Raw genomic sequence first — 13,909 nt, 5'->3', positions numbered from 1 at the left:
CTTCAAGTCTGTGTTTAAACTCTTAAATGTATTTAATCTTATTGTTTGTAGCTGAGATCTTACCGTTGTCCCTTGCTGCTCACAGATCACCTGTCAATCAAAAATCAGGGGCGGTACTTTGAAATTTTTGTTGTCGTGTTTTGACTTTTTCTATTTTTTAAGGTGGCACTCCTTCCTGTGTCTCTTTAGATGTGGAGGCTATCTCTGCTCATGCTGACGTTTGTTCACCTGAACACTGTTTTTCTTTTTTTAATGTATCCTTCTTTGTAATTTCTTTGTACTTAAAATTACATTTCAGGGTAAAATGGTTCAAACAATCCAAACTACTTCTCTTTTTTCTGAGATGTATTTTGTTGCTACACTTTGTGTAAAGAAACCTCTGATCAGATTGACTGTGATTAGTTAGTCAGACCGAATGTTGTAGATATAATGAGGTACAGAGACGTTTTTGAACACTGTGACGATCTTAATATTGAGGACATCATTGATTCTTTTCTCAGATAAAAAGAGGTTGTGCTGAAACAAACTGATTGTGTGGATGCAGAGAAATCATTGAACAGATTTATTGATAGGATGTGTGAACAAACTAAAGGTTTACATCCTGAATAAACAAACTGGAACTCAATCGTGATCATGCTGTTTTTATTATTATTCTAGTACAAATGTTCACAATCTTCTGCATTCTTTCTCCCTTACTGGGGCAAACTCAAATTGTCAAAAGGTTGGAATTAGATTTTTATTCTAAATTAACGGTATTTTGTAGCATTTAAATTTCCCTTCATTGGAATAATAAGGGGCATAAAGTAAAATGACAAGCATATAAACATTTGTCTGTGTGTCTACATACTAAGGAATAAGAATAGTGCTTGAATGTGTGTTGAATTATGTCAATAAGGATTTTTTTTCATCTTTTCGCTGTGTATTTTTGACTCGTGATTTGTTGTTATTTAATCTTTTGCATTTGTTTAATTGATAAAGATGTCTATAAGTCAGTGGGACAAAAAAGGGGAAAAAAAATCTTCAATAATGCCGCTGGGGGGCGGACCGTGACATCCGCTCCCATCAGTTGGTTTCGCCTACACACTTCATATCCCAGAATCCTTCGCGTTTCATTTCCCCGGTGTTATGCAGAGAAATGCAACCCTGCCAATAATTGCATGTGCAGGACAATTCAAAATATGGCAGACCTAAATCGAAATTATTTTGAATTGAAACAGTTTGTACACTGCCGGATTTTTTCTATCATTAAAATACCATGCTGCCGTATTTTGCACCCACCATGAAATTTCCTCCACACACACTTTCGAGTCAAACACTGTTTGCAGATCACATTTAGCCAGGCGAATGAAAATGCGTATTCTACTGATTCTAAACAACAATAAGGACACTCAACGTGTATTGCGTAATAACTTAAGATACTTTGTCATCACAGATCGCCCCCATAAATAATATTTACTTCGTTTTCAAACACTTCCGCTTAGGTGCTTGCAATTCTCAGCAGGGGTGCATTTCTCAGCGTAACACCGGCGCACTAAACTTCCTGTCCGAGCAACGACGAGGAAACAGAGTCGTCGGTGGCGTCCAGATGTAAAAACCTCCCGATAGACACCTTATTTTTTACTGTCTATGCTTTATACCCTCAAGGCTGTGAGTTTGTAAGGTAAGAAGAACGACAATTACTTAAAAACGCCGAATGCGTGTTTTTAGCGAGCTAAGTAGGTAGCTGTGAAAGCAGCTGAGTGATGCTGGCAAACTTCCTCTCTGTTATCGTTGCACGCTTTCAGCATTCCTAGTGCACCGTATGTGTTTATTTTGGTTTATTGTATTCTCTTCTGTACGTTTTTCGACTGAAATCCATTGTAAGCATGCATGAATGCTAATAAACCCAATGTCTATTTACAGTTGTTGTGGTTTCGTTCCCCTCCGCCTCAGTCCACTTAATGTTGTTAACTGCACTTTACATCTCCTGCTGCAGCTTGTGATCGGTTACCTTAAGTTAGGTGTGTGTGGCAGGGGCAAGACTCATTCAATGCAGCTTAAATGTGCCGCTGACCCAACAACTGGGCCTTTATCATGCAGATGTGGTGAACTGATGAGGGTTCAGAGCTGCTAAGGCACTCCCTGCAGCCATTTTATCAAGCGTTTCCGTGCGGTATTATCAAGGGGTTGGACAACATATCGCCCCTTTAGAGCCAGATAAAAAGCATGACCTTAGATTTTACAAAGTGTGCAAGCTTTATAGTAAGTTGTTCTTCGATTTTGGAGGAAGTTGTTACATCCCTGAACATCTAATCAAGAAGTGAAGCATTATTTTCATAACCTAAAGTTGACAATTTAAAGAGAAGATTACATTCTTACTGTCATTTGCACAGGTACATTGGATTTTTGTGCATTTGACTTTAGTGCAATAATTCGGTTCTTTCAATTAAATCTTTTCTTTACGTCAGTTCCCATGGTGAAATTAATGCAGTACTCAGGACTTGGCGATATGGCCCAAAAATAAAATCTCAGATTTTTCACACCAAACTCGATTTACGATTTTAAAAGATTATTTTCTTCTCAAAATATTAACATGACAAAAGAAAGTTTTAATTTTTTTGTCTATAAAATGAAACAAAGGTAAACTTTAAATTTAAAGGTAAAGAGCAGTCATCATAGGAAGAGGGTGAAATGCACTGAGGATGTGACCTCCCCTCTCCCAATCTCATTACACCCCTCTCCCTCAAAATCCCTCTCCTCCCATGGTTCACTGTTGCAATAAAAAAAATCTTTACCAGATTTAATTGGGGTTTCAGTAACTTAAGCATAATGACAATATTCTTTATAAAATGGTCTGAAATAGCAGGAAATGCAGATTTCTGTCAAATAAGGTAATACAGACTCGTAGACTATACTGTTATACCCGGGTCGAACGTTTAATACAGCGCGTACAGTCACCCCCCCCAAAGGCCCGTTCTGAGCCAGGAAAAACCCTGCATATACCTGGTATCAACCATCCACTCTGTAGAAGTAAAGAAGGAGGGAGGATGTGAGCCGAAGGGGAGCACTGGAGAAAGTAAAAGGACCAATATGTAAGATATCTACATACTGAAGTAAATGCTAAAGTGAGCTTACTATCTGATCAGACATTAAGGAAACATGTTGAAGTGCTGGCTTCTCTGACAACAATGCAGCAGCCAGTATGTCCTCCTTCTAACTTTAGATTCTGGTCCTGAATGCTCTGGATTTGTGATGCGATGGAAGCAGTCAAGAGAAGTGGTTCAGATAGAAGTGATTGTACCCGACCTAAAAAGCCTCTGCATGTTTCTAATAAGCTCCACGAGCAGAAACGTGCTCAAACTAGGATCAATATTGGAGATACTTTTGAAAAATGGAGAGAGGTTAGAACACAGAAAGGTTTACAGACCCATGCAGAGCTGGATAAACACTGAAGCTTCAGAGTCCACCACATGGTGACCTGAGTGAGCATCGACTCTAGAGAGGAGGGGATGGGGGGGTTTAGAATTTGGACTGCAGTACCTATTTTAAACATTAGGTGTCAGAGTTACATACTGCTCCTTTTAAAGAGAAAATCTAGACTTTAATTTTAAAATCCTCCTCAACCACAAATACAATTCATCGATAAAATCAATTTATTTCCCAGCCTTAGCATTATGTCCACAAGTAAAAGAAACTGTCTTGATGGTAATACTGCTATGTAATGAGAATTCACCCATCTGTTCCTGCAGGGGGCTCCGGAGGCTCATCGGTAGCAGCCGTCATGCTGGAAATGTTGTCTCAGCCTAACTTTCAGGCTAACGACAAGCTGAGCGCTGTATCTGAGGCGGAACCGCTACACTGCGCCTGCCTGTTACTGAGGTCAGCTACGCGTCTAACTATTGATAAATGGGTCAGTGACAAATAAGGGTTGTTCAGATGACCAATTCAAAAATCTTTTAAAAACACAATTTGAAAGCATGCATCAGGTTCATTAAAATGTGAGATTTGTATTCATGTTGGTTTTGTGTTTTTTTAAATTACATTTATACTATTTTTTTCAAAAGGTAAGACTAAATGGACCTAAAAATGTCATGTGGTGTAACCACTGAAAAATTAAGAATGTTGAGTATTTTATACATCTAGAGTATATGTAAGTGTACTCATGATTGTAATTACTTCATTTTAAAATAGCACAAGAAAATAGATTTTATTAGGATTATCCCTAAATTTACAAGTTATGCCCTTTTTCAATACTGAGCGGAACACAAAGCTGAAAACATCTGTTTTCTAATTAATTTTTGGCAAATTATGTAAAAATTGATTTAAAAAAAACATGTTATTTCACTGCAATAGAGGACTACTTTTATTCCACTTGCACTTCCACTGCACTTAATTTTCCTGTATATTATTATATTTTTATGAGAAATACCGGTTACACCAATTGAAGCAAACCAGCTACACCAACTGACCATACTGCTTCTACAGTCAAAGGCCATTGTTTCTTGATGAAATTTTTGATAGCTTCCTCCATTTTATGTTTGCTCCACCTACCAAAGTGTACAGAATACCAGTGCAAACCTGTAGTGTGCACGTTTGCCTTAAACACAGAATAGCATAAAACTGAAGTGAATAGATCGGCCTTTTGGATGGGTCTCATAGATCGGCAAATTCTTACTGATACCTGATCTAGCTGTCTTAGTCAGGATCGGTGCATCCTTAATTAATTCATATCTTAAGTAAATTACAACATCTGACCAAAATCTTCAGGGGGAATTCATTTCCTCAGTATTTGGAATAAACTCAAGGTACTTGTGCCCTAATGAAAGGATTAGAGATTAGTGAAGAAAACCCTTGCCCCAATTATGCCCCTATGCCCTATTGATGATTTGGCTATCCTAGCCTACGGCCCTAGTTGCCCCTGCAACCAAAACAACATTGCCACCTTCAACACACCCAGGCTCTGTTTACAGTATGTGAGTTAGCCAGGTTTTGACAACGCTTATACTTACCACCCTACCACATTGGCATTCACAATTCAACCTTGTAGACCGAAGGGTAGCAAGAACCAGGTCATCACCGGGACTGTCAAGTGGGACCCTCCCTTCACCAGATTTTCGTCCAATTAGGTCCACAACTTCCCCGGAAGGCTAGACAGTCAGCTTTGGCGTCCTAGAGACACCCCCCTCCATGGTAGCTCTCAACGCCCACCATACCAACAGGCAACACTTTACATCTCTCCTTCTTTACATCATGGCCATCACAGCACAAACAGCATTGCCACCTTCTATAGTACCAGACCTTGGCAAGCAAGCTCCAGGTAATGACACGCTGATACTACCTACCCTACCACATGGCCCCTAATAGCCGACACATCTAAAATGCGACTACTGGTGCCAATATTACAGGATACATACATATATTAGATCATACATGTTTAAAGGTGCACTATGTAGATTTGGTGGTGAAATTTCAAAGTTGGAGAAGTGAAACAATTCTTTGATATATTTTCTGAACTGAATACACAAACTTCATTCAAAGTAACAAATGGGTCCCTGGAACACTGTTTGGAGATATAAAGCTACCAGGAGAGTTACGCTTTCACTGTTGCGGGCCCACCACCATAACTTCTCCAGTAGCATTTTATCTTCAAACAGTGTCACAGGGACCAAATTTTCATCTGAGGACAGTTTGTGTTTAGAGTTATGATGGACATATACCACATAATCTATACATTTCTCCAACTTTAACATTTATCTACCAAAACTAAATAGTGCACCTTTATAAATGTAAGAAAATGGAACACAAATATGCAATTTGAAGCTAAACATCTAGACCTTTGATAATAAGGTTGTGGATGGATAACCACTTTAATCAACATTGAAAAATACTGATATTTGACAAAAGTGGCCTCTAACAGAAAGGCTTGTCATAAAAGTCAAATAGTGTAACCGATTACACCATTTGACATTTCCACTTCAAATCAAATTTGACAGGCATTATCATTGAGACCTATGTAAGCACATTTCCTGTTGTGAACATTTCAAATCAAATTTTCGAAGTGAATACAAATTTTTATAATTATCGTAAATTGTTAATGTTTTTCTGAGGTCATATCATTTGACATACCTGACCACGCCCTTTAAAGGTCAAATTATCTCATGTTTTAAAGAGCCCATATTCTGCCCTTTTTGGGGTTCGTATATTTAATCTATGTATCTACTTTTGTACGTTCACAATACCTAAAGTTCTAAAAAAGTGTCTGTTTTCATGTACTGCTCCTCCTTGCTCCCTCTCCGCTCTGAGTCCGTCAGCTACACTCTGTTGAGCCCACACTGTTAGACCCCACGTGGGCCAAGTCTGCTCTGATTGGTCTGCCGATCCGCTCTGTCGTTATTGGTCAGTTGCTCAGCACGCTTCTCGGAAATTTCAACATGAGCTGCAGGGCTTGCCACAACGAGCCAATGGGCTTAGATCAGTGATCTCACACTGACAATGACGTCGCACTGACAAATTTTTTTCGAGGGGGGCTAGAACCGAACGTTACATGCAGCTAATGCTACAGCTAACAGGAGGACGTAGGAGAAGCCGTGTTTCAGCAGACTTTGAATTTTTTGAACATAGATGTGCCTAAACATGCACAGGACACTTGGAAAACACACTAAAGGGCATATAGAACCAGAAAAGTATAATATGGGACCTTTAAAGAGAGTTGCTAAACATGCCGTGCAGCAGTTAGGACCATCAGGGGTTCTTCTTTGTGATATCATTTCTTGTCACATGATATGATGAATATATTAACAAAATGGCTCCTTCAATGGTGGTTACACCATGTTGACAATTTGGTACTTGACTTGGTGACACGATTTCCCTAGAATAATTATAATAAGAAGTACAATGATGTTCCATTACTTTTATTTACTATTGAACAGTTCTATTGTAAGATTATGCCAGGCTAGTTCATAGGGTGTTATATGAAAATTGAACCTTTTTTAAAGCAAGTTTAATTCTTTGGTACAAAGTTTCAACGGTTACACCACATAGACATTTTAGCCTACATACCCCAAATACTCTCTAAAAATTCATAATGAATCTAAATTTTAGACTAGGTCATCAAAAAAAGAATGAAAGCATGTCATTTGTGCATTTATTTAAAAATGTTAAGCCTTTAAAATTTAACTAAACCTTATGGACACAAAAAATGAGCATCACGTCATTGACCCAAATATCATTTATAAAATCAGAACGGATGCGTTATTAAAAAAATCATCCCCCGTACAGTGTGTGCCCATGAGGACAATAACAATTTAGACTTGTTTTGTTCTTTGAACCAGGCTGTAAACATGTTTATGTATGCTGTGAAAATGTTTTTTTTGAATGGATGTGTATGTGACTTCCTGTGCTTCTGCAGCCAGCCTCAAGCAAACACTCAAGGAACTGCATGTTTTGCACTTCCACATTGCCTTCATTTTTGAACACCTTGTGTTGCCGCTTGGCTAAAACACACAAGGGGCCTAATTGTCCTTTTTATTCACTAACTGTTTAAAACCGGGTTGTCAAACTCTTTGAAATTTGAAGCTATACATATCTGTGTATGATAGGACTAGTGGCTTCAAAATTGGCTAGAAGCCACAAATGTATGGCTTTTACGGACACTGTTTTTTTTCAAGGAGGGCATGCCATGGAACTCACTACCTGGCTTTTTGTTCTACTGGATGACAACTCCATGAGTTTGTGGAAAGCTCTGACTAAATATTTCCTTGTTTCCTTCTCTACAGATCTACAGTTTGAAGATTGGTGTATCCAGCAAGTGACTTTCAATCATTTACTGCCAAGAGGTGAAATGGCCCAGAAAGGAGTTAAGCTGGACCGGGAGGCAATTTGTTGTTCCATCTGTCTGGATCTCCTGAAAGATCCGGTAACGGTTCCCTGTGGACACAGCTACTGCATGAACTGTATCAAAAGCCACTGGGATAAAGAGGATGAGAAGACAATCTACAGCTGCCCTCAGTGTAGGCAGACCTATGCAACAAGGCCTGTCCTTGGGAAAAACACTGTTTTAGCAGATTTAGTGGAGAAGCTGAAGAAGACTGGACTCCAAGCTGCTCCTGCTGATCACTGCTATGCTGGATCTGAAGATGTGGCCTGCGATGTCTGCACCGGGAGAAAACTGAAAGCCTGTAAGTCCTGTCTGCAGTGTCTGGCTTCTTACTGTGAGAATCACCTTCAGCCTCATATTGAATCCCCTGCCTTTGAAAAACACAAGCTGGTGGAGCCCTCCAAGAAGCTCCAGGAGAACGTCTGCTCTCGTCATGATGAGGTGATGAAGATATTTTGTCTCACTGATAAGAAGTCTATCTGTTATCTCTGTTTAATGGATGAACACAAAGGTCATGACACAGTCTCAGCTGCAGCAGAAAGGACCAAGAGGCATAGAGAGATCAAGGTGAGTCGACAAAACATCCAGCAGAGAATCCAGGACAGAGAGAAAGATGTGAAGCTGCTTCAACAGAAGGTGGAGGCTATCAATGGCTCCGCTGATGAAGCAGTGGGGAACAGTGAGAAGATCTTCACTGAGCTGATCCGTCTCATGGAGGAAAGCCGCTCTGATGTGAAGCAGCAGGTCAGATCCCTGCAAAAAACTGAAGAGGGTCAAGTCAGAGAGCTTCAGGAGAAGCTGGAACAGGAGATCACTGAGCTGAAGAGGAAAGACGCTGAACTGGAGAAGCTCTCACACACAGAAGATCACAACCAGTTTCTACACGACTACCCCTCACTGTCACCACTCAGTGAATCTACACACTCATCAAGCATTGATATCCGCTCTTTGAAGTTCTTTGAGGACGTGACAGCGGCTGTGTCAGCAATCAGAGATAAACTACAGGACGTCCTGAGAGAGAAATGGACAAACATCTCACAGACAGTGACTGAAGTGGATGTTTTACTGTCAGAACCAGAGCCCAAGACCAGAGCTGAGTTCTTAAAATATTCATGTGACATCACACTGGATCCAAACACAGCACATAAATGGCTGTTATTATCTAAGAGGAATAGAAAAGCAACGTTGATGTTTAAAAAACAGTCTTATTCTAATCACCCAGACAGATTCATCGATTATTGGCAGGTTCTGAGTAAAGAGAGTCTGACTGGACGTTGTTACTGGGAGGTGAAGTGGAGAGGAGGAGTTTATGTTGCAGTCGCATACAAAGATATCAGCAGAGCAGAGAGCTCCATTGAATGTGTATTTGGGCACAATGATAAATCTTGGGCGTTAGATTGTGACAACAGCAGTTATAACTTCTGGTATAACAATGTCAAGACTCATGCCTCAGGTCCTCTGTCCTCCAGATTTGGAGTGTACCTGGATCACAGTGCAGGTACTCTGTCCTTCTATAACATCACTGATACTATGACTCTCCTTCACAGATTTCGGACCAAATTCTCTGAGCCTCTCTATGCCGGACTCGGGTTTTATTATCCTGGAGACAACGCTGAGTTCTGTAAACTAAAATAGAAATTTCATTCTGCCTGTGTTCAAAGTAATGAAACGTATTTTGTCCTCGTGTGTTGCTGAGGACTAATCAAGCAAGCATTACGGGCAGTACTTGTGAGACTGAATAGCTTAATTTACCGTCCCTCTATCCAGCTATGTTTACCAGCTCCTCTGGGGGGTTTCAAGATGTTCCCTTACCCACCGGTAGCCCTCTGTTAAGCCCCACACTCACCAGAAAGTAACCCTTTGCCAAATCCCCTCTGGAACCGCCCCTGCTGCTTTACAACATTACAGACTCGAAACAAAAATCCAGCTGAATGAAGATAAATAAAGTGACTATTAAAATTGCGTTAATCTTTTCTTGAGACTGCTACAAACATGGTGACCAACACAGACAATTGTTGTTGTCTGAAGTGCTGCACCTGGATTTACTAATTCATCCAACGTTGCCTCGTCGGATGAATAAACGTCCACGTCAAATTGCATTGTTGCACATGCCACTTATTTAATTTTACTTCGATTGGCTCCACATTTCCATATTTCCATGTCAAAAATACCAGCATGTAACTCTTGCATGCAACTGCTTAGCGGTCAAAGAACTGTTTCCCCTCCCGGTTGGAGCACCTGACCAGTAACAAAGGTTCCTTATATAGAGGTAATCATTAATCACCCTGTGAGATCCTTTACAAACACACCACATATTATTTTCATAATCTGCTCCTACACATGTGTGTGAAATGTTTCAACCCCTTTGTTTTTTCAATTATATTTTCAGAACATTTCTCTGTCACTATTTGACATTTTTCATCACAACCCACATCGTTTGTAGTTTAATGAAACTTTTTGTGTGTTTGAGAGGTAAAATATTTTAAGAAAAGTTACTTCTACTTTTCTTTACAAGATGTGTTTTGCTTTTTGCCACTTTATGTTCAGAAATCCAAAATCAAATGTTTTTTTGATTTGTAAGTGAGACCAAATGTTTAATGAAGTTACTGGGAGGAGTGATAAGACTGTAAATATCCTGATCTTAATCAGTTATTATTTTCATGTTTTGGTCGAACAAACATCACTGTGTGAATAAAGGGAGATCACTTAACAAGAGACATTTAACAGATCTGATGTGTGAACAAACCAAAGTTTTGCATCCCGAATAAACAAACATGAACAAAGTGTTTTCTTGTCATCTCCTTTTAAAACAGAACTTTGTCTATCTCTTCTTTCCTGTCTTTCCCATGTGACATGAATGCATCATCAGAGTTAAAGGTTGTTGTGACTCCTGTGAAACTTAAATCTGTCTTTACTGATGTCTGAAGCTGCCAAAGATTTCATGCCTTCCTGCAGAGAGTAAAAATCACCACAAGAGGGCGCCTTCATCCTGCTAACCAGGATGTAAAGATCCACTTAAGCACCTGAACTCAGTTTGTGCAGAAGAGAGTGAAAAGAAGTCAAACCAGTTAAAGTTATCAGCTAATTCCCTCTGATCTTCATTCCTATCTGTCCCTGGTTTAGCTGCCATTCTTCTCCATATTACCAAGTGTTTTTATGGAATTTCTAGTCAACAATACACTTATTATAAGCCACAATAACCTGACAGGTCCAGAAAATCATCTTCAAGATACAAAATAAAACATGTATTGCTTTAAATCTGTACAAATGTTGCTAATGCAGAAAGCAAATTTAACTTGCATTGACATTATTTTTCACTTTTTACAAGCAGTTCAGACCTTTATTTTTTTAAATGTTATATCTTGAAATAATATGTTTATCTGGACTTTTCATGTGACCACGGTTTACAATAAGTGTATTGAGTTACTTTTGACGTTATTAGATCAATATACATGGTAAGATTTGAGTTTTTGCAGTATTGATGCCTCACTGGAGACTCTGGACCAGCTTATTTTAATACAAATAGTAAATCCAATAAAGAAAGTGTTTTTCAGGGAAATAAAATGCATTTTTATAAAATTAAACTGTGATGAAGGAAAACACAATAAATACTTTCATTCACTCAGGGATTTAGGGATTAGAGAGTCGTGTCTAAGAAGTTCCTCTCTTCACTCAGAGTGATGGACGAGTGAGCGGCACACCTACCTGCTGGAAAATATGACAGAAAAATATGCTGGAAAAGCACATTTACCATCGTGATATCAACAGTAACAACAGATGTAGATTGATAAAAGTAGAATATAAATGCAGAAAATGATAAAGAGTGAAATATAGAGCCATCACGGAGCGGTTATTTTATTTTGTATCAATGGCGTCAAAGTCGATTTCCCGGTGAGTTAGCTACTAGCCAAAACTGCATGTTGTCTTTAAGTTAATTTAACTCGAATATTGGTCATTAAAAACAGCAAGGGTTAGCTAGAACTCTGAGTTATCCATGAGTGATAAACAAATATCCCTTTTCAACTTCATTAAGCTAAATTAAGAGAGTATGGATACTGGTGGTAAATTAGCTAAGCTAGCAGGTGTTATGGTAATTGGCTACTTTCAGCCGAATTCGTCCGTGGTTGTCATAGTTACAACTGTTTTTGAAGACGATAAGAGTCCTAATGTGCCTTTGTTTAATTTCTTTAAAAATGATAATGTCTAAAATACTTAAAGGATACATCTTAAATAAAACACTAAACATTGAGGCAATGATTAGGACACTTTTTGACTTCAATATCTTTGGTTCTGCGACAACCAACAGCAGATGCAATTTTACTAAAAGTCTTCAGTTAACAGGGTCACTTTTTAAACTGTAATAAGTAATACTGGTGATGTTTTAACAAGCTCAATAATCTGCTGAGTTCTGTAAACTGAAGTAGGCCAAAGTCATTGAGAAGACAGTGTGTTGAACTAACTCCGCTCTCAGTGTTTGATTGTTTGTATTCATACATTTATATTTCTGTTGTTTCTGTTCTGATTCACGAGTCTGAAGAGAGAGAGCAGCAAACTTTTCTTTAATGCTGATTTTCTCTTCTCACCACTTTGTACATTTGTAGAAAATCTCCTCCTGTGTGGATAAAGTGAATGTGTGTGAATCAACTGAAGTTTGACATCCTGAATAAACACATGAACAAAATGTTTTCTCCTTGTCTTCACTGCAGGGTGTTTGTACAACGCTCACTAAAAAAGATTTGTTGAGGAATGAGGAGAGTATTTTATTTCCGATATTTCCAATGCGACCTGAATGCAGCATCAGAGTTACAGGTTACTCGTGAACAGACTGACGTGTGATATAACATTTAAATCTCTTTAATGATGTCAAGCTGCCGTAGGTGGCATAGCAGCAGGTCGTCCCGTTGTAACCTAAGAGATAAGTAAGCTCAGGAGCTACCAGGAAGATATGGTTAGTAACGCACATGGTACGTGAGGATTTACAGACAGTGACATGCAGTAATATGATGTGAATGCACAGAGATGAGAGCTCATGGTGCAAGTTCCCCCGGCAGTCTAAGCCTATCAAAAATGAAAGTTTTAAGCCTACTATTAAATGTATACAGGGTATCTGCCTCCTGGGCCCTGATTGGTAGATGATTCCAAAGGACAGGGGCCTGATAACTGAAGGCTCTACCTCCCATAGTACAGTTAGACTGTATGTACTACCAGCAGGCCTGCATGTTAGCTTAATGTGTGTGCACGTGAGCTAGCTTTAATGACTTGTAAAATGTCAAACTATATCGTGATATTTAAAATGAAATCAACATCACAAGCAAAAAACATCAAAACTTTGTGATGAAGAAAAGTATTCACATACGCACAACTAGGACATCCACCTCACCCACAGGGAGTCAAACAAAAGAGGAGACGGGAGGGTTTGCAGACTACAACACGAGGTACATCATGGAGTCCTGAAGTTCTCTCAGAGAAAAACATTTAACACATAATTTTTATAATAACAAGAATATTATGAAATTTGGTCCTCCAAAAGGCTTCTTCAGTTCTAAACTATCTGGTAGGTGGAGCTACAAATACAAGCCTCTGTGCATAATCCGCCTGCTAATGATCAAGGATGGGGAGTCGTTAGCTGAGTTGTCCTATTTTCTCCTCGAGTCATTAGCACCCCTTGTCGTCTGTGGGTCCTTAGGGTCACATAGTCCAAGGTGGGAATGGGGCTTGAGTTGTTTTGAGAGATAATTTAAAACAGCATTGTAGGTTGGTGATACATGGTTTCTCAGGCCAACAACTTTGTTAAGGGATGTTTTTCTTTAACCTTAACATAGGTGGCTTCTGTAACACCCCTTTCAAAACAACGGTCTGCCCTGGCCAATGACGTGCACCTTGACATCATCAAAGGAGTGCCCTTTGTCCTTCAGATGTAAGTGGACAAATGTACTGTGAGGTATCCTGTTAAAATCATAAAGGAGATTTATCCAAGGTGAATCTGTAAATGTAAAGAAGACATTGAACAGACTTCTCTATCTGGTGTGTGAACAAACTGAAGTTTTACATCCT

At 39.2% G+C, this 13,909-nt stretch overlaps 1 protein-coding gene across 2 annotated transcripts; it reads left to right on the top strand.

The window, feature by feature from the left end:
- Positions 1-1,505: 1,505 nt before the first annotated feature.
- On the top strand, positions 1,506-10,572 carry LOC132978381 (tripartite motif-containing protein 16-like). Of its 2 annotated transcripts, XM_061043556.1 has the most exons (3): positions 1,516-1,660; positions 3,729-3,858; positions 7,755-10,572. In XM_061043556.1, exon 3 carries the CDS (start codon positions 7,820-7,822, stop codon positions 9,488-9,490), a length of 1,671 nt encoding a protein of 556 aa, XP_060899539.1. In that variant the 5' UTR covers positions 1,516-1,660; positions 3,729-3,858; positions 7,755-7,819; the 3' UTR covers positions 9,491-10,572. The 2 variants fall into 2 exon arrangements, with proteins under 2 accessions (XP_060899538.1, XP_060899539.1); XM_061043555.1 differs by lacking the exon at positions 3,729-3,858 and having other exon boundaries at positions 1,506-1,660.
- The last annotated feature ends 3,337 nt before the right edge of the window (positions 10,573-13,909 follow it).

This window comes from Labrus mixtus, chromosome 8 (assembly GCF_963584025.1).
Source record: "Labrus mixtus chromosome 8, fLabMix1.1, whole genome shotgun sequence".
NCBI classification, from domain to species: domain Eukaryota; kingdom Metazoa; phylum Chordata; class Actinopteri; order Labriformes; family Labridae; genus Labrus; species Labrus mixtus.
This window is presented reverse-complemented; position numbering and strand designations above follow the sequence as displayed.